This window comes from Gymnoscopelus braueri, assembly GCF_963280865.1.
Source record: "Gymnoscopelus braueri genome assembly, chromosome: 2".
Lineage (NCBI taxonomy): Eukaryota > Metazoa > Chordata > Actinopteri > Myctophiformes > Myctophidae > Gymnoscopelus > Gymnoscopelus braueri.
In genome coordinates, this window is record NC_137604.1 from 29,408,393 (window position 1) to 29,430,033 (window position 21,641).

General features: G+C 42.7%; 1 protein-coding gene across 1 annotated transcript in view; it reads right to left on the minus strand.

Moving 5' to 3' along the window:
- Positions 1 to 21,641, minus strand: part of ctnna2 (catenin (cadherin-associated protein), alpha 2) — a 574,287-nt gene that overhangs the window by 10,383 nt on the left and 542,263 nt on the right. Inside the window, exons 13-16 of the mRNA XM_080414083.1 lie at positions 14,130 to 14,281; positions 10,542 to 10,655; positions 2,925 to 3,106; positions 1,029 to 1,134 (exon numbers count right to left, since the gene is read on the minus strand). Of these exons, the coding sequence (XP_080270209.1) occupies positions 1,029 to 1,134; positions 2,925 to 3,106; positions 10,542 to 10,655; positions 14,130 to 14,281 (554 nt within the window). The remainder of the gene's footprint in view (positions 1 to 1,028; positions 1,135 to 2,924; positions 3,107 to 10,541; positions 10,656 to 14,129; positions 14,282 to 21,641) is intronic.

A 21,641-nucleotide genomic window follows, 5' to 3' on the forward strand; every position in this document is an offset into this window, starting at 1 on the left:
CAACATTGTTTATAAATTGGGCTTTAAGCAGCACATGTGCATGTGATATAGTTTTTACAAAAGCTAGTTTCTGTTCAGCTGATATGAATCACGCCATGTGATGTTATTACTGCGGACTTGTCATGTGTACTACTACTACACAAGAAAGTAAACAAACATTGGTACTTTTTGAGTATAACATGCAGGATATAAAAGTGGATGTACAGTTACTTTGTTGAAATTACAACACATGACTGTTTAATAAGCAAAAAGTAAAAGTAATTCTGAAAGGGATAATTGTGATATGATATTGTGAAATGTGCACCTATAGGTGCTCCTATAGGAATAAAGCTCAGAGGATGAACTTATATTGAAACATGTTGAGAATAATTATTTACGGGCTGGCAAACAAACTACCGCTCCAGTTAGGGCTGCAACAAGAAGTCGTAATGAATCAATAGGTTTTTGTGCATATGGTTAATTCTCACCGGTTGTTAGAGATAAATCAAATGAAGTAGCACATACTTCATTACCTGCAGTACTCCTGGCAATTTTAAATTCCCCACTCCATCTGCTACGTGTATAGACAGACACAAACACACTGATGCACATGCATGCACCCACACATGCACATACAGCACACATTATGCACGTCTCCTTTTTATTATCTAACTTCTATCTTCCCCTGGTGCAACATTGATTGATTCCTTATTAAAACAATCTGCATCTGCATCTATTGTGGAAGTGTACTCAACTGACAATTAATGCAACGCTTTGGTTGGGAGCCAATTATATCGCACAATTCCAGTTCTGTTCACTTGCTTTCTCAGTGTTGGTCCCTTCAGGAGACACAGTCACACAGCAAGATGGCCCACTGTTCCAGCTGGGCACATCAGCGCCCATTAAGACCATCACTGGCCATGCCCACTTACTGCTAACTGAAATCCTCCTCTCCACAGCAACTGTACAGGGAGTCCAGGACACACTTTAATATTTCTCAAAACTATGACTCAACTCAATAGCTGACACAAACACACAAACAAGGGTACCTGGTCTGCGACAGCGCGGGCCAATTTGTCCATCCTGGAGCCAGCCTCAGCAATCTTCTTAGCTGCATTGATGACATCTGAGGAATTCTTTAAGGGGCCTTTACCTCTGGCAAAGTGTGGAAGGAATGGCAAAAGAGGGAGGGAGAGACAGCATGTGAGATCGAGACATGTGTCAAGGGTCTTCGTTCTGGTCTTCATTAGCGTAACTTACGTTAACCACAGGAAATTACTGACGGACCCTTTTCACAGCAGACATTTTGACAGATAAACACGGCTGAAGGTAATAAAGATAATTGTGGGTGTGTTTCATTTAGGTGAGTGCCAGCATGAAGTTAACTGTACAGGAGCTGTCCATGCTGGCACACAGTAGCACCTAATTATAAGACATGGTACTTCTGGCCAAGCAATCTGATAGGTCGAAATAGGCTCCCCAGTCGGGCTCAAATCAGCATGACAGCACACCTAGCTGTGCTGAAATGAAAATGGCCTCATCACTATAAATATCACTCCGCCACTGATTATAAATATAGCCAACTGTTCAGCCTTGACGTTACACAGTAAATTCCTCACCGGATTTTACTGTGCATTAGATGACTAGGTGACGCAGCACTCACTACAAGTAAAAAAACAATTTATGTGAAGCTCACACACAGGAAACTTTTGTTTTTCTGTGTGGTACTGTATATATTCAGTTTGAGAAATAACAATCTCTAGTTAGCCCCACTAGCTCAAGATGGGCTGGCTGTCTCAACAGGGACTAGTTAATGTCTCAGTCAGACCCCATATATTTCCAGGGAAACTGAGATAACAGGTTTTTTTTTTACTTTGAGGACGAAGAATTGCCTCGCAATATGAAAATGTTTTTTTTTTTTAGTTAACGTTGTGTAATATTACGATATATTATACGAGAGGGTGTGCTTTACCATCATTATTGGCACTTCAGTGTCGCTCACGGATGCTTACCGCATCACCGTTGTGCCAACAATGACGGTAAAGCGCACCCCCTTGTGTAATATTGCTTAAATAATTAATGTTATGACATTCAGCTGTGTTTATGCCTCATCTCTCTGCTGTGAAAAGGGTGTATTACGCACAGCAGATTGATCGACTGTGATGTTTTCCACACTGCCCCAGGGGTCATTGTCAGCGAGCAGGGAGACAGGCACAGCACCGGGACCATAATCAAAGATCACTAAAGCACGCCTATGCATTTGGGCTGTGCCATATAGCCGCGCGCTGAATCACAACATGCATCGGAAAGAGATTAGTCAGCTGAGGACCAGGCCAGACATGTATACTGTAGAGCCCAGATGGAGGGAGACTGAGAGGAAAAGCTGTCGGCCTTCTGTAAACATAAACCAACAAGATGGTAAACGCTCCTGGATCAACCATTCTTGTCCACCAAACAACACTGTATTCCGATCCAAATTGAAGGTAGCCTGGATCGAGGCCTCTCCACCAGAACCATGTGTTGGTGCAAAGCTGTTCTGTGTGTACTCCAATTCAAGCCTGCAACATGGGGCGCGCTGGCCACTCAGATTTATGACTGATTCATACTTCGTCGCGCAACGAAAATAGCAGACCTATACGAGCTCGCAACGCGTCGCAGCCGCGCCATGCGATGCGACAGAGCATAAATTCAGTTGGTGCAGTCGCTGCACAAAAAGCATCCAACTGAAAGAGAAGAAAAAAGAAGAGAAAAAAAAAGGACTTGGCCCTGAAACTTCTTTAGTTGGGTCGGACAAACAAGACAGATAGCTTTTATCCATTATCCTCAGACACAATGATGAGACAGCAATCAACCATTGCTTTCACCAGAGCAAATGGGGTCTAACAATAAAAGGCTTTTAGGGAGGGAGAGCGGTGGGCACTCAGTGTCACTTTCCTCGCATTTACCTGGTGAAGTCTGTCATCTCCATCATGATCATACACATCTGCTTGGCCAGCACGATGATGTCATTGCCGTTGTCGTCCCACTTGGCCACCTCAGCGTCCAGCTTGCACTTCTCCTGCCTGAAGCTCTCCACCTGCTCAGCAATCTTGGCTTTCTCCTCCTGGGGCAGCTGGGCCATGATGGCCTGCAGGTGACACAGAGGATTTGGACATCAAAGAAATATGTGAGTGAGTGAGCTGGGAGGAGAAGGGGTGAGATGGTGAAGGGAGAGAGTGCTGATGGAAAGTGGAAAATAAGCAATTGGACAAAAATCTGCTGTCCTGAGTCAAGTGTCATTATATGACACATCAAATGGAGAGCTGCATCACCCTTTTGTAAGAAAGAAATACGGATAAGAAACTTTTTTTCTGGCCTCTTGCTCAGTCTACTTCTTTAACCCATTAAGACCGGGAACGCATCTGTGTAATTTTAGATTTCTTTGGGCTATTCAAAAAAAGCAGATATACGAGCTTGTAGATCTGCTATTTTTGAAAATAATCGTGAAAATGTGTGCAACTCTTTGAATATAGGCTACAGTATATATATTATATAACATTTTATACTCAAATCTTTGCCCTCAAAAATATTTGTTCCAGGGACCCCCAGAAGCAAATATTTGAGTAAAAAAAATTGTTTCCAAAAAATATATATATTCAAAGATTTGCACACATTTTCAAAATCAAAATAAAATAGCAGATCTACAAGCTCATAGCGCGGCACTCGGTGCCGCGCTATGAGCTTGTATATCTGCAATTTTTTAATAGCCAAAGTATAAAATAAGGGTTACAGGCTATAGCTAAAACTCTAAAAATGACACACAGATGCGTTCCCGGTCTTTATGGGTTAATCTGCTCACCAGTAAAATTGGACAGAGTTTGGATACTGAATGTCCCTTGCCCTCCCGAAAATGCTTCAAAAATAAAGTCCCAAACTTTACAATTAATGACTGGACCTTTCTCAACCCTGTGACATCTTATACTTATGAAGAGAAAATCCATTTTTATTTTTGCCTTCATCTTCCTCCAAGTGAGAATACATTTGCTCTCTCAGAGGCCATTAGGGGCAGGCCCAAAATGGCATAAATCTTATGGCAAGGTCACAGGCACATTTGGAACTCTGTATTATTTGGAAGATAAATGTATAATTACTTTGCTTCTTAGACCAGAGAATGAATAATGCATTTGTTCAACATTATGTCAGGGAGGTGAGATGGAAGGAGGAGTAACCTGGCTACCATTAGGTCGATTCTATTGACTCCAGAATGAGAGAGAGCGAGAAGGAGGCGGGGGAATGGGAGGTGGTGTGGCGCGGGCGGGGTGGGGTGGGTGGACGGGTGTGTTTAAAAAGGAATGATCTATTCATTTCAGCAGATCGCCCTTATAGTGTTTTAACTTCAGCTGCTACGACTCTCCAAATATTGCCATGCTTTTAATGAAACAATTCACCTTCTCCTCCCTTCCTCTCTTATTCCCTAATCTCTCAATTTACTTCTTCTCTCTCACAGCAAAGTGTGTGCAGGTGTGCGTGTGTGCGCGTGTGTCTCTGTGCGTGCGTGCGTGTGTGTGTGTGTGTGTGTGTGTGTGTGTGTGTGTGTGTGTGTGTGCGTGGGGGTGTGTGCGTGTGTGTGTGTGTGTGTGTTGTGTATGTGCGCGCGCACGTGCCTGTGCATGTGCGTGTGTGTGAGTGGTGTAGGGAAGGCACACAGAATGAGCTCAGTGTGCGTCGCCTCAATCCTTTCCCTTGGTAGAGGTGTGTGTCGGTAAACGAAAACAAAAAATATAGATGACTTGTCCCCCTGAGAGCCTTAGAGAGAGATGAGCAGAGGACAGCGAGACGTGTGACAGCACAGAGCGAGAGAGAGAGAGAGAGAGAGAGAGAGAGAGAGAGAGAGAGAGAGAGAGAGAGAGAGAGAGAGAGAGAGAGAGAGGGAATTGAAACCACAGAGTGATAGAGAAGCAGAGAGAAAGAGAGAGAGAGAGAGAGAGAGAGAGAGAGAGAGAGAGAGAGAGAGAGAGAGAGAGAGAGAGAGAGCTACAGCATAGCTATTTGCAGTGCCATCTGACACAGCTGTTTCATCAGAGGAGACCAGATGTGTCCTGAACTGTGGACTACTGATCACCGTCCCTCTGAAGCAAGTGGCACAGGACTTTGATCTTTGATTTGCTTTAAGAAATCCTACACTGCAACACCCTTAAGGTTCCATGCGGTGCCATTTTGTACACTCTCAGAGTTGAAGTAACACTGGGGATTTTTACTGTCTAATGCCACATGAAGCACACCAGCCAACCAGCTCCCTGGGAATTGTGTATGTGTACACTGCAAGTGTGAGTTTATTTTGGAGTCCCTATTTTAGACATGTTCAGTGCCATTGACGTCACCGACGTCACGTTTTTATAAGCCCAGGGTGCCAATGACGTCGCCGACGTCATGAAAAAAAAAATCTAAAAAAAATAATATATATATATATTTTTTTAAAGAAATGTTCAGAACCCAAGATATCATGATTTGAAGATTTGCTGCTCCATTCACTTCTTGTTTAACATCTTACTGAAAAAGGCTGTATCTCGCTTCCTAAGCACTTTTTTTTTTACAATGCATTTTTGGCTCTGGCACTCAGAGCCAAACTGCCAGAAATAAGTCAGGCACTGAATGAGTTAAGTGATTATTATTATTATTATTATTTTTGTAATAATAGAAACATTGCATGGCACCATTGTACGGCTGAAGTGGTTAAAAGAACACTCAGCATAGTGCAGTGTACTTTCCTCTTCTGTACGCTACCAAGTCCAATTACCCAGAATGTGTGGTGAAAATACACACGCCGCTTTAACAAACATGCAGTTAACATGCAATTATAGTGTACACAGCAGGGGTCGAGGTTTATATGGGGTGGGGGGGCGTGCCAAGAATTTAAAGCACCTTGAAGGTTTCAGTGAGGCTTCTCTCTTCTTTTAGTCTGGCAGTAATGGTCTGTTGATTACATATTTATGATGCATGTAGCTGAGCATGTAGGCGGCTATCATCTACTATAATTGTAGCCTTAATCCATGGTGACGCAGGTGGTTGGTTGTATGCTGCCATGAGGCAGAGAGTTGGCAGACGAACATCCATCACCGGGGTGGTAAATGTATCCCCGCAAGATACGGTCTTGTTTCAGTCTCAGCGCCATACCTTTACTGGCCACTCAAGCGGAGAGCGGTCATTAGCATATCTTCTCTGCAGCCGGACGAAATTGGTGAGGCATCAATTATTCACTTAGCACTAATTATACTGAACCGTATGGAGCTGGAATCAGAAGGGTGCTTGCCTTTAAGAGCAGAATTGCAGGCTTTGGACCGCAGCAACAGGTGAGTTGAGGACAGGCGAGCAGAGAGCAGTGCAGTAAAAGAAAAGGAAAACAAAAAAACGTTTTCCCCGTATCAGTGTATCTCCTGCATATATACTGTACTATATGCGGAGAGGCAGACCAGAATTGCCGTCCCAACGGGCTGGAAAGGAAGCGGAAAAAGAAATCTCTTGAAACCCAACAATTTGAAATTGAAATGCCTTTTCCTCAAATTAAGCATCGGGGGAGTTCAAGGCGAGAGTGTGAGGGATTTGGTTAGCGCCCCAATTCAATCCGTATATAAACGGTGGCAAAGAAAGAGAAAGAAAGAAATGAGGGGGGGAGGGGTGACTGAGGTTCTAAACACAAAGGAAAGGCAGAGAGCAGGGGTAAACACATGAGCCAATTGGGACGTCTAGGGAGCGGAGGAAAGGCACTAGGTGAACCAAGCCCCCCCTCCCCCCCCCCCCCCCCCTCTCTCTCTCTTCCTTTTTTCTTCTCTCCAGAATTCACTTATCCCCAAATCCCTTCCCTTGCTTTACTGATAACAACAAGGAGCAGGCCTCGGGAGCTTAGCACTGTGGCAAATCCGTCCGCAGGAGCACGGTGCCAATACACTCTGTGACTCGACCCCCGTCTGCGGGGATTAGAGAGCGAGAGAGAGAGAGAGAGAGAGAGAGAGAGAGAGGGCGCTTTCCGGGTTCCTTCACAGGGAGCGGCGTCTTGAAAATGACTTTAATTTGTTTCATTTGAAATAAACTGCCCCAGACACTCAGAGTTCAATTTTATGGATGACCTATCAACAGTGTTATCCAATCACTGTGTTAAAAAGAACAGGGGAGGGGTGGCTGCCTCTCTCTCCGTGCACGCTCTGTCGCGTACATGTACAGTACACGTGCTTTAATAAAGACAGTGACTATGTACGGGGCCTGCCCTTGTATGCTTTGCTTAGCCGCCTTACTACGGTTGTTTGAGTCTGATAAGTGAGCTTTATTTTTGCATAAGGATGATAGAAATGACAGGGAAAGCAGGCAGCGGGCAAGCTGTAGGAACAAAGGCTCCTGGGACCTCACTGGATTTGATTTCTCCTCCATACTGAGTAGCAGGAAAGAGAGGGGGCGAGAGAGAGAGAGAGAGAGAGAGAGAGAGAGAGAGAGAGAGAGAGAGGAGAGAGAGAGAGAGAGAGAGAGAGAGAGAGAGAGAGAGAGAGAAGCCTATACTTAGTTGTGTGCTGGTGCACCAAAATAGCCTACAGTATCTACATGCTCTCAAGTTGTAAGCTTGTACATTGGCTATTTTCAGTGTGCGACACCAGCGCAGGACTACGTTATAAGTATAATTCAGGAGAGAGAGAGAGAGAGAGAGACTAAAATCATGCATGTGTCCTGTATGTGATACCAACCCACTCACACTCTGGAGGATCATGGCTGTAAACCTCAGTGTGCTTGTGTCAGCTCAGAGAGGGAGAAAATGGATTATGCTTCTTCTTGTCTGTTTGAATAGAAACAGAGAGCCCCAGTGTGTGTTCTTGGCATGACCGTGAGGGAATCGCAGCTTTATCCTGATATGACAGGCTGGCTGACTGGGCAGATCAACCGTGGTTAGCAGCAAACATGTCTCGCCCCCCTGTGCTGTATATGTGTAAATGTATAGCCTCTGTGGGAATAACGGCGCGTCTAGGCATTGAAAAATGAGCCAATATCAATGTGTTGTATGGGGTGCTTAGCCAATGTGCCAGATGTGCAGTGTGTGTTACATGTTAACACTTGCTACAAATGATAGCAATCATATAGGTTTGAAAACAGGGATGTGCATAGTGCAAGGCTGGGGACTTGTTCACAGGAATTTCTGTGCAGGCTAGATGTTTTCTATTGTCCATTGGAGCAGGCGCAAGTCATTTTATTCAATTAATCCCATGTGCACTTAAAGGTCCCCACCAATGTCACTTCAACTCATTGTAGGATCTAAGCCTAGCAAAGTCAGTGTCATCTTTTACTTTACTCACTTCTGAAAAACTATCCTTTTATATCGAGGCCTTCAGAGTTTGTATTGCCTCTTTTATCCACTTTTATCCACTTTTATTCTCGTATACCTTTTAATGTGTTTAAATCAGTGTTGCTATTAGTTTTAATTGATGTGTATTTTATACTTAGATCTAGATCTTTACTCTCCTGCAGTTGCTCTTTCCTGATGGCTTTATTCTTACCTTGCTATTATGAAGCACTTTGTGACCCTGTTTTGAATGGTGCTATAAAGTTCATTATCATTGTCAACTCACAACTCTGGCCACATACATAAACAGAACATTTTATTTTATTTTACTTTTTCTATGTTATTTTTTTTTACCATATTAAAATGTTACCTAACGCTATTGATTAATTCAACCATCATTGGCTTAACTCACTCAGAACACACTTTACTTCCAACCCACTTTGCAGTAAAGTGCCCTCTTCAAGATAGAATTTGACTTTAAACTGCAGCACCTGAAAGGAATGGTTTTCTCCAAGCGTATTAAAATCCTGCTCAATAACTCGTTGGGCCTGTAGCACAGTAATACAGACATTTTAGTGAAAATAAATTGCACTGTGAATTTCACAAGGCTGAATTGCGTGAGCCTAGCAAGTTTCAAGTCTCAGAGAGTGGTTTTCCGCACTTTTTAAACATGAGTGGCAGTGAATGGGGTGAGTAGGACCAAATAGAAACATATGAGCCATTTACAGAAAAACGGTCAACGTTTATATATGCGGCTGCAATTATAACCCTGGTGGGTCCATTTGGTTATATTTGTGCACTCTCATAGTTAAATTAACACTCATGATGTTACAGTGTGTGGTCCTTTAACAGTTCTTGCCAAATGGACAGGTTGTGCCATCAAATATTGTTCAAGCGGAGCAGCCCACTCAGAACACATTGAGTGCCAGGAAGACTAGATAACAGTTTGGAATTGTGAGTCTCCTTGGTGTGGTTTTGATGACATTACTTCAGAGCTCAGATGGCCCTGCAATGGTACACAGTGGGAGCTCTGGATCCCCGCAGTGTTTCTGGACACCTAATGTGAATCCAACACAAGGTCTGGTTCACAGAACTCACACATCCAGTAAAAATCTATTTTAGAGTTAAGACATGGAACACTCATAGTTCAGCTCAGCCTAAGGTATATTCCACATAGGCTAGGATGTTTCTGTAAACGCTGGCATTCCAATGACTGCATCCCTCATCCATATAGCTGCAGATGGTACTGTAGTATGGAGGAATAAGAATCTAACAAGAGTACAATGCACTCCTCCCAACTATCACCTCGCCTCCTCAACAACTGCTAATAGATAAATAGCTACAGGATCTGGCTTTAACACTAATTGATATACAGTATTCTAAAATGAGGTGAAATGAGTGGGGGGGAAAGAAAGAAAGAAAAAAAACAGGACTTGGCGCAGTGATTAAAACTGGTATACCGTCAGGATTGGTTTAATTTCAGTCTCATTTTCTTCTTTCACAACCAGATGCATTAACACCGCCCTCTGTGCGCCGGCTGTGAAAATGCCTAGGCAGTATACAACAGGCCTCACAGGTAGAGGCATGGGGCCAAGTCACACTCCTGCCATCCATCCGCAATCCATTCACCACACACGCACGCGCGCATGCACACACACACACACACACACACGCGCGCGCACGCACGCACGCACGCACGCACACACACACACACACACGCACGCACAGCCAGAGGCTCTGCTACTGGAGGCGAGCAAGCACTGATACCCTCTTAATGTTCTTCATGCCAGACCCAAGTGAAAAATCAGTAATGTGCACAAAGCCCAGAGCTCCAGTAATGACGATTGAGGCTTTGGCACAGCTCTGTGGCGTATTTGTGTTCTTTCTGCCATCTGAGAGGGATTTGGTAATTACTTCTTTGTTTGTGACCGCAATTTTACACCTGCCATGATCAAACAGGGTTAATTTTAAAACAACCACAATTGTTAGGATAATTTAAATGGACTTTCATGCTGGTTAAGTGGAACTAGTTGGATCAGCCCATCGTAGTATGGCAGATGATGAGGATCCATGCACGCCGAGGACACGGTATGATAATGACTGAAAGATTGAAGAGTAGTTTGATTCAGGAAAAAAACATGCTACCGTAAATGCTATGATTAATTATCTGGCCTTTTGCCTACATTCTTTAGTGCAATTGATTTAGTATTAGACTGCGAGCATTCAAATAGAATTCCAGTCAGTGAAGGGACTTTGCACTCACCCGGGCACTCTGTCCAGCAATGAGCTGGTCATCTTCAGTTTGGACGCTGGTCCTGCTGCGAGCATCATAGTCCTCCTGCTCAAAGTCTGAGTCATCCTCCAGTTCTTCAGGTGTCTGTAGAGTTATAGAGTTATAGAGTTGTAGAGTTATAGAGTTATAGAGTTATAGAGTTATACAGTGAGAGGGGTGGGGGGTGTGGGAGGGTGTGAAAACAATCACAAAATTGCAGGACTGACAAGCAAAGGGAGCAATTTTCTTTGTCCACATGGCACAAAGTCACCCTCAAAGCTCTCTCTCTTTTTTTTTTTGCCATGTATAGCTAAGTTCTCGTTGTTAGATTGAACACATATTCTGACACGGCTTATGACATCTAGAGATGTCCCATAATTAAAACAGTTAGATCTAACCATGAATTATTAATCCGTCCTTCACTGGGGTTTCAAGTCCCTTACATCATTGTTTTCCAACTTGCGGTTTACATGCAGACAGTAGGATAGTCAGTTCTCTCAACCGTGGGATCAAAAAGGCAACGAAAAGGAGGCAAAATGGATGAATCTGGCTGTTTCCTCTCTTACAGTATCAACTCAGGTATTTTATGAAACACTAAATAATAATACTCTTGCACTTTGATAAGTCACTTTGGATAAGAGCTTCTGCTAAATGTCAAAATTGTACACTTTGTTTGTCTAATTAACAGCTTCAATCTTAGGACTGTGAGTTAATCAAAAAAAGGTGAGACGGGTGATAAATCCACATAATGACCTTTCTCTATCAAATAAACAATTACATTAGAATTGCTGTAACTGTTCAAGGTCAGTTACTACAGTAAATAACTACATGGCTTTTTCTTCCTGTTGCCAAAATACAATGGCACTGCCAAGTGTGGGAGGATTCAAAACTTTGTTGACATCGACAATTATTCTTCAGTTTCAAGTAGAGCTCTGTTTATGGCTCCATTATATCTATCTGCCACTGTGGCTGTTTGAGTGGATACACAGACATGAGGAAGAAACTGTTCTCACAATTTCTTTTTTCATTAAAATGCCACAATGCTTTTCAAGACTATATCCAACTTTCAAAGAAGTTGAGAGTTAGGACTTGGGATTCTAAATCCCACTGACTGAGCATAAGGGCCCTGTCTTTAGAATTCTAAAGGACCAGTAATCCAGCTTGTATTAGAGAAAAATTACACCAACACATGCAAATACACCCTCACAAAAAAAAAACCTATTAGATGGGGCCCAGAAATTCATTTTAACAGGGTCCATTATGATGTTATACAACAGGGAAAGCTGGAATCCTTCAAGTTGTAGCTTCAGAAAGTAATTGAACTTGGAGAAGATTATGAGGCCAGTTGGTCCCAGGCAGTTCAAAGCTGTTTTATACATTATTTACCAACATCAAATAATTTTTCCATAATTAGATTTTCTTTTCTTTTCCTTTTGTTATTATTATTATCATCATTCTTTTGTTCACAGCACCAGGAAACGTTCCAGCATGCATAAAGCTGCATAAATGAATTACCATGGGCCTACTACAGTATGTACAGTATGAAAAAGGCTTAAGGGATGGAGAAAGTGTCATGCTGGCTTGAATTACTTTTTTTTTAATGATTGATGATTGATTGTAAAGAGGAATTCCACAAAATTTCACTGGTCAATGACTCAATGTCACTGTATTTTATGCCATCGCTGAGAAACAAGGACCATCCTATCCTATAGATACACAAGAGTTAGGCAACTCATAACATGTATAAAAGATAGGTAAATAATGTTAATGTTTTTTTTGTATAATTATATTTGAATAAGCTATGGTAAAATGAAACGTGTTAACTGTGATCCTGTCATCAACACATAATTTACACATGATTCATAAATCCTGTACTTATTTTACTTAGTTAATTCATTGATTCATTGATGATCTGTACAAGATTTATGACACATAACGTTATCGTAAATTATTTGTTCAGCATACTGTAAATAATGATAGTTAATGTGTAGTAGCACATGCTAAAGCATTTAAGATGGTAGAGAGTCATTGATAACCCAACACTATTACTATTGAGATTTTTACAAAATAAACATTATCCATTTTTAAACTTTTTTCATAAATGAATGCCCTAGTTCATCATACAAGAGTGTCACGCAAAAGCAGTGAATATAGCAGATCTACAAGCTCTCAGCGTGTTGCGACACATTGGGAGCTTGTGGATTGGCTATTTTCACTATTTTAAGATGTTTTTATAATAATAATGAAGAAGGAACTGTTTTGGACATACATTTCCATCCGATAGCGACGACACAACACTGTACCTGTACAGTACACATACATTTTAATTGGAAAAGTATGACCATTCGTCATATTAGAGTGAAGTTCACATGGACATGTGACCTGGTCATGATTAGATTACTACTCTAACAATTCTATAAATAGAAAATATTGATCCAATTATCATGTTATATAGCATCAATTAAATGAAGAAGTAGAATTATCCTAATTCATGCTTGCTCTTCCAAATTCTAGAGACATGAAAGGTCTCAAATAAAGGTCTCAAAATTAAAGAAAAGAAAAGAAGAAGTGTGTCCTTGTTGGGGTATTTGCCAAGCACATTTGCACATATGTGCACACATTTCGGTGAAGAGAATTTGGTATAGACAGGAAAAAAGGAGCGGACCAAGTACAGAGCCCTGGGGGACCTCGGTCAACAGTCAGTATTATAGTTTGTATTAGCACATCCTGAACAGATTTATTAAACTGTGGCCATAACATTTAAAATTGGTATTTATCAGTTGTGCTAGTCAGGTTTCTAAGGTAACTTGGCTTTACAATTAACACATCAACAGGTTCACACAAAGTCTGTCAATGTTTTGTCATCAAACATAACAGTAATATAGTCGTTTCCACTTTCTCTCGAACCAATTTGAGAAACACTGAACTAAGTGGGCTATATATACGGTTTTAAGTGGATAAGTGTCTGGCTCAGGGACACTTCAACACAGACACAGGGTGCACCGAGGGTTGAACCGATGACCTTTCGATTCCCAGACGGCCTCGATTCCCACTCAGCTACCTACTCTTTATCTACTCAGCCACAGTTTTAGTACCTATACAATGACCAAAGTGAAATGCATTGTAGGCTTGACAGTATACACACCCTGTGCATATTATTTGGGTAAAAAATGAGGTGTCTTAAAGAACAAGGTAAACCTCATTATCCTATAGAAGAAAAATTCCATCCGTACATCGACGGAGACGGACAGGTGCGCCGGAGTCATGAACTTGAAGACAAAAAAAGGGAGTACCGCACACTGTCTTCACTTACAAAACTGTATTAATAGGGATACAACGTTTCGGTCACTCTGACTTGCCTGATGAAGGTCCGAGTGACAGGACAGTTTTTGCTTGTTAAACCTCATTATCCAAAATAGAGCAGGTGGTCACTGAATAAAATGAATAACCATGCAGATATCCATTAGTGTAAAACAGCATCACCCCCCCACCGCCCACACACACAGCAAAATCCTTAGTGTAAATGTAACTACTGCACATTGTATATTCTCAGAGTTACAAATGGACACATTAACATACCCTTATCATGAGGACAGCTTTCCTGATGTCACGGACGCCATCATAGACCAGGCGAGACGCGTCGATGAACTCGTTTTCCTCAAATGCCTGCGGGGGGTTCGTACTCAGGGCTTCAATGGCTACCTCCACTTGTTCGGCAAAACGGGGCATCACTGCAGAGAGGAAGGGGTGGTCCAGAGGTGGTAGGTAAAGAAAGAAAAGCAAAAATAGAGGAATGACATACATACACGGTGTCTAGTTTAAAAGAAAATCATATTTCTCCCTAAGGGGCTTACCAGACAGAAAGGACAAAAAGAAATGGTGGCAATAGTACACAGATCAGTGTGTACTGTCTGGAGTCAAGGACATAAGCACACACGGCCATGCGCACGCGCGCGCGCACACACACACACACACACACACACACACACACACACACACACACACACACACACACACACACACACACACACACACACACACACACACACACACACACACACACACACACACACACACACACACACACACACACACACACACTCTCTCTCTCTCTGTCTCTGTCTGCATCAGTGGCAGGGTCTCCCCCTCTGTCAGTCTGTGTTCGCTGATGCACTTAAGAAAAAGGCAAGATGTCACCCCAAATCTCTGCACAGGGGACGGGGCACCGTTCCAACACTGCACGCCAATTAGCTGTTTCACCTTGGCATATGCTACAGGGGAGATTGGCCTGTCTGTCACCAAACAGTATGTGAGCGAGTGGTTGTGTGTACTGTATGTGAATGACTGTGTTGTCGGCAATGTGTGTGTGCGTGTGTGTGTGTGTGTGTGTGTGTGTGTGTGTGTGTGTGTGTGTGTGTGTGTGTGTGTGTGTGTGTGTGTGTGTGTGTGTGTGTGTGTGTTAGCACAAGGACGCTGACTTGCAAGCTTAGCCTGTCAAATCAAAACGCCGATGAGGGGAAACAAATTCATCAATGTCTTTCAAACAAAAGGCAAGCAACAACAGTGGCGTCCCTTATGGCCGTGAAAATGGTCGGTGTTTTTGGATGTATCAACTGGCCAGAACCAATGGAACAGTCTTCATGCTCTGCATTTGAACTCACCGATGAATTGTGGAGAATGTGAATTAAATGGACATTCTCAATATCCAAACGCACACTGAATGTTTGAATTCTGAGCAATTGTCGCGGTCAGGTTGAAACCTTGGGTAGGCTGTGTCCAAAAGCGTTACTGTTCAGGAAATGAAAGAGAAAAAATAAACCCTGTGTTCCAATGGATCCAATGTTTGTATGTTCAAATCTGGGGTAGAAGAGGAACGTTACACAGTGCAGCTTTAATATGGCAGCTTGGCTGATGAGTATGCAGCAGGAACTCCAACAAACTGTTTTAATTAGCATCTTCATAATTCCACTGATATGTGTGAAGTGAGCAAAATCAATTATGCAACTTGCCTTTCAAAGTGTACCTGCAGCCCGCATACTGTATCGCGTCTGATATAAAACATGGGCTGTATTACAGCCAGCATAAAAGGTGCTACAAAAAAGTCTTTCCGTTTTTCTTTTAATTTTTAATTCAGTTTAATCCACTTACTGGAGAAGCGTAAAATAGGCTTTTGGGAATTGCTGGTAAGGCGTTTTAAATAGAAATATTTAAATGTTCTCCAAGCCCTTAATGAGCAAAGTTGCTGATGGTAAGGAGCAATTTCACTCATTCCAGTTGAGAAATGATGAAGGGAATTAAACGTGACTGCATAGGAATGGATTTTTTTTCTCCTCTTCACCCTCCTTGGCCTAACCACAGATTAAGTGAGAAGTTATGGAAGTACAACGAATGCTTAATTCCTCACAGCAAAGAAGCATGTTGTCCCTGAGAAGCGTTTTAATGGGCTCAAAGCATTGGAAATCTAAACCCCGGTTGCTCTGTTTAGATGACATCATGGAATAGAAAACACTCACACACACGAATAACGCAAACCGCTGTGAATTGTAGGCATGCGCAGCAACGCTAAACCTTCAAGCTGGGGCACGTCAGTGTTTTGATTTATATTGGCCTTAGAGGCAAGTGCTTTGCCTAGTTTGACCAGATGGCTTTGCGGTCCCACTATGATTTAACCCAGTAAGCCCTGGAAACGCATCTGTGTCACTTTTTGATTTGAGCTGAAAAAGCATTCTTTTACACTTGGGCTATTCAAAAATAGCAGATATACAAGCTCGTAGCGCGGCACTCGGTGCCACGCTACGAGCTTGCATTTTGAGATGGGGGTCCGCGGCCAAATACGTATCATTTTGGGGGTCCTTGAGCATTACAAAGTTTGAGCACCACTGATATAGAAACATTTGTTTTTCAGAATACTGTTGGGATTTAGAAGACATTTGTAGAATCGGCTTCAGGTCTCAATGCGTTAGGACTGACACCTCGCTTCTCCTGCCTCCACTCCCCTCACTCACTCCTCTGCTCTCCCACGGCCTAACCTCAGCTAAACTGTCTTACCTAGCAGCCCATGCTGTATTGCTGACTCTCAAAGCAATATGCTCGTCAGCGCTTTCTCGTACCTCCCACCACCTCCAGTAGTGCGCTGTTGAAGATGCCTACCCTCCCCGCATGTCTGTCTATTGCCATCTGCTTCCCTTTCAGCCTGAAGCCTCCTTCCATATCCTAACAATAGAGATGTTTATGGTACTGTGTGTGTGTGTGTGTGTGTGTGTGTGTGTGTGTGTGTGTGTGTGTGTGTGTGTGTGTGTGTGTGTGTGTGTGTGTGTGTGTGTGTGTGTGTGTGTGTGTGTGTGTGTGTGTGTGTGTGTGTGTGTGTGTGTGTGTGTGTGTACGATACTCCAGGTGAGGCTAAGTGGAACACTGAGGCGCTCTCACCCTCCTGACACAAAACATGCTCAGATTAGCTTCTGCTTTAGCTCGCTTCTTTCTGCTAAATGTACAACAGGAAATGTAAACTTAACGCATCCATTTGTGACTCGATAGGACTACAGCACTTTGACCCTCACATAGGCATCTGTCGTTGTTCAGCTTTTTTCAGATCATGAACGTATAAATGCCTTTAACAACCTTATATATATCCATCACTAGACTCACAAGTTAGTCTCAAAAGGCTTCACTCAACTTGAGACTGAAAACAATCTCCCATCTTTCATTACTGAAACTGGGTGGAAACAATTGGAGAGTAAACAAAACAAAACAAAACAAAAAACTGCATTGGAGAAACAATCCACAGTCTTTTGGGGGCGGTCCCTCGTATCGATGCGGTAACCTGACTGGTTTCCAAAGCAGCAGGCGTGGGTTTGTTAGCTCCAGTTGCCACTGTTTTCTAGCAACTGCCTTGTGTTTAGGAGTCCCCAGATGTATCAGTAGGCGGAGATCTCCGATCTTCTGGCAACGCAAGACTTATCCATCACAGACAACTGAACCCCAGCGAGCCTATTCTGGGGGGAACGTTCGGCGCACACCAAAGAGATTTGATGTAGACAGAAAAAAAGCGGTCCAAGTAACTCACGTCTGTTTTTACTAAGAATAGAGGGTTAAGTGGTTAACCCATTCAATCTGTGTCATTTTAGATGTCTTTGGGCTATTCAAAAATAGCAGATATACAAGCTCATAGCGAGTGCCGCGCTATGAGCTATCTTTGAATAGATAGATATATTTTTCTACTCAAATCTTTGCTTCTGGGGAGGGGGGGGGGGGGGGACCTTGAAACAAAATATTTTTAGATGGGGGTCCACGGCCAAATACACAAATACATCATTTTGGGTGGTCCTTGACACGAAAAAGTTGTTTCTGAAAAACATACGTTTTTTTACCAGTTAGGATTCAGAAGACATTTATATAGATGCGTTCCTGGATTGAACAGGTTAACCTGGGATACTGATTTAGTTTACTTCTACATTTCCAGGTCTCTTGTAAATGGTGCATTTATATATAGCGCCTTTAGAAAGCGCTTTACAATGTGCATTAAATTCACCCATTCACACGCCGACAGCAGAAGAAGCCATGCAAGGCCAGCCAACCTGCTCGTCGGGAGCAATTAAAGGGTTTAGCGTCTTGCTCAAGGACACTTCAGCACTAACTCCGCGGGGAACCCGGGATCGAAACTGGAAACCTTCAGTTTCCCAAGTGGCCGCTCAACCTCCTGAACCATAAACCGCCAGTGGTGGAAAAAGTACTCAAATGTCTTACTTAAGTAAAAGTATCAATACTGCAATGTAGAAGTACTCTGTTACAAGTAAAAGTCCGGAATTCAAAATGTACTTGAGTAAAAGTACAAAAGTATTGGTATCAGAATGTACTTAAAGTATCAAAAGTAAAAGTACTAAATTGTTTGAAAATAGCAGATCTAAAATCTCACAACGCGTCGCGATGCGACGCGTTGTGAGATTGTAGATCGGCTATTTTCAAATAGCCTATGTATAAAATAAGGCTAAAGTGGTTAATGTATGTTTTATAATGTAATAATTTATATCTGAAAAGTAACTAGTAACTAAAGTTTTAAAATACATTTGGTGGAGTAAAAGTATAATATTTGCCTTTGAGATGTAGTGGAGTAGAAGTAAAAGTATTGGAAATTGGAAATACTCAAGTAAAGTACAAATACCTAATTTTTTTTTTTACTTAAGTGCAGTACTTAAGTAAATGTACTTACTTAGTTACTTTCCACCACTCACCCTAGCGTCCCTATTCTGGAAATGTCATCATTATACTCATAATAGGCAAACAGTTAATACAAGCCACAATGCATTGCAGCGTGGCACATTGTGATCTTGTAGATCTGATATTTTTCACTATTTCGACGCACAGCGCTGTATATACAGTAGGCTTTAAGTGGCTAATTAACACTGGGGCTGTTACTGCGGATGTGGGCGTGTACTAGTTGTATTTCTCAGTCTCTACTCTTTAGCGTATTGGCTATGCTGACGTAGCGTTAGCATGCGTGTTATTACTCAGCGCAAAGACCAGCTAAATCCCATTTACGGTGCCCTGGTGCAATAACAAGGTGCTCCGCCACCCAGCCTCTCTAAATGGCACAATAACTTAGACCATATATCAGTTTTTTAATCTACCCTCTCCGGGCACCACATTAATGATAGACTTTAAAATTTGTCCTCTTTTTTCTTTTTCTTTTTTTTTCTCTTCCCTAGGAGAAGATTAGTTTAAAACGCAGAGTGGTTGCGGGCAGAGAGGAGCTTCTGAGGGGATGGGGGTGGCAGCGGGGGGGGGGGAAACAGTGGGAAGCCATAACCACTTTCCTATTAGGCTATTGATTTTCTCGGCCTCTTCAAGGACAAGCTTCAATCCAGGCGGCCTGTGTGTGTGTGTGTGTGTGTGTGTGTGTGGGGGTGTGTGTGTGTGTGTGGACTGTCTGTCAGGAATGTATGGCTCAGCTCTACCAGAGCAGAGCTGTGTGCTTTGGCTTCCCTTTGCATTTGGCCCCGGTCATAAATCTAGAGCTCGCTCAATATGAGAAAAGAGGGATGGGGGGGAAATGAGACGGGGGTCAAAGGTCAGGCGCCCTCCTCCTCCATAAGCATTTCAGGTGGATGTAACAGCCAGCCGTCAGGGAAGCAGGTGAAGTGGGGTAGCGATTGGCATAAGTGGCTGCCTGGACATAAAATGCAGGCACAATTACATAAATGCACACGCACCTAACACAAGGAAGCACACACACGCGCGCGCGCGCACACACACGCGCGCGCGCGCACACACACGCACGCACGCACACACACGCGCGCACGGTTAAATTAGGGCATTTAACCAACCCTCTAATCCAGAGCGACATGCACGTGGGAGATCAGAGTAAATGGCATGAACCCCTATGTCAACATCATTAGTTTAAACCCTATATACTTTGTTGTACGTGAAAATAGAAACATAGCGGATTTACAAGCTCACAACGTGTAACAATGCGCTGTGAGGTTGTAGATCAACTATTTTAGTCAAATGTTGTGTGTCGCACACACACACGCGCACACACACGCACGCACACACACACACACACACACACACACACACACACACACACACACACACACACACACACACACACACACACACACACACACACACACACACACACACACACACACACACACACACACGCACACACACACACTCACACTCACACTCACACTCACACTCTGGCACTCTGGCACTCACACTCTGGCACTCACACAGAACAAATGTTTCCACACAAACCACAGTGGGACAAAGAAAGAAGAAGAAGAAATAAAAGACAACTACATCAATGAATTCCACTAAAATCCCCGCTCAAATCGCTTAGTGAAATCCTTGGTGACAACTATTGATTTTTCGGTAGAGTCTAGTTAATTGGACTCAATGCCCTCTAAAAAAAAAAAAGTATGTGGTCCTATATCCCTTTCCTTTTGTTCAGCTACACTTAATCATCTTTCCCCTCCAGCTATGGATTTCTCTATACCTGTGTTCAAATCCATAGACATCAGCTCCGTGTGGACAGAGGGGAGAGGGAGGCAAAAGTTCACAGGGATCAATACGATTGCTTTATGGTCCAGATCAGATGTGCATGGTAGCTCTTAAAAACCCCAACCACACACCACTTGGAGGGAAACAGGCGGGAATAACACAACAGCCCTTCATCAAAGAGAAATATGGAGCCAATGAAACGCTGGGCCCGATACAGCAGGCAGTCCACAGCTTTAACATCTCAATTAGCACCCTCAATCGAGCATACACTAAAACCTGCTCAAAGTATAGGGCTGGCGTCCGATCCTTTACACGAGGGAACAATATCAAAGGTTCTTTATTTCTGAGTAGGCGAACACTATTATTCAGTACACACAGTAAAAGCCTGAGAGTTACTTTAACTCAGAGCGTGCACATAATAGCCCCGAATGTGTCAATTCTTAACGCTCTGGATTTTTCTGTCTATATTCAAAGCATTTTCTCTCTCTTTTAATAAAGTCATGCCGGTTATTTATAATAATTTCATAGAGGGCAGGAGAGAGAAAAAGTTCTAACAGTATCATGTTAGCGCATAATGCCTAATAAACAAGTGAACGAGCTAATGATAATTCAAGCAAGAGGGCTACTCTTTAATTATTATTCATCCACCGGTTTCTTTCAGTAACCCTGCCATGAAGCATCTAGCTTAAGGTATTTTCACCCCCATAGAGAATTAATACACTGTTCCTCTTTTATAGTCTGTGACCGAGTTAAGATTTGTGTGTGAATAAGTTACGATGATGTGAAAAATGTCCACGTGATACGGCCACAAATGCTTTAATTAATGACTTTGATCAATTAAGATACATTTAAGCAGTAATAGAATAGAATGTCCTTCAGTTATCATATAATAACTTAACTAGCAAGGTAGTCTATTATGTTGGAGCCGAGTGCCAGAAGAGGTTGTGCACAGATGGCTCAGAGAACACACGTGTCCTCACTAATGCTGTTTGTGAGTTATTGGCAAGCAGGGGAACTGGAGGGGAGCGGATTGTGTCTCTCAATTATCTCAGCGGATGGAAGTAACGAGTATAACAACAGATATCCCAC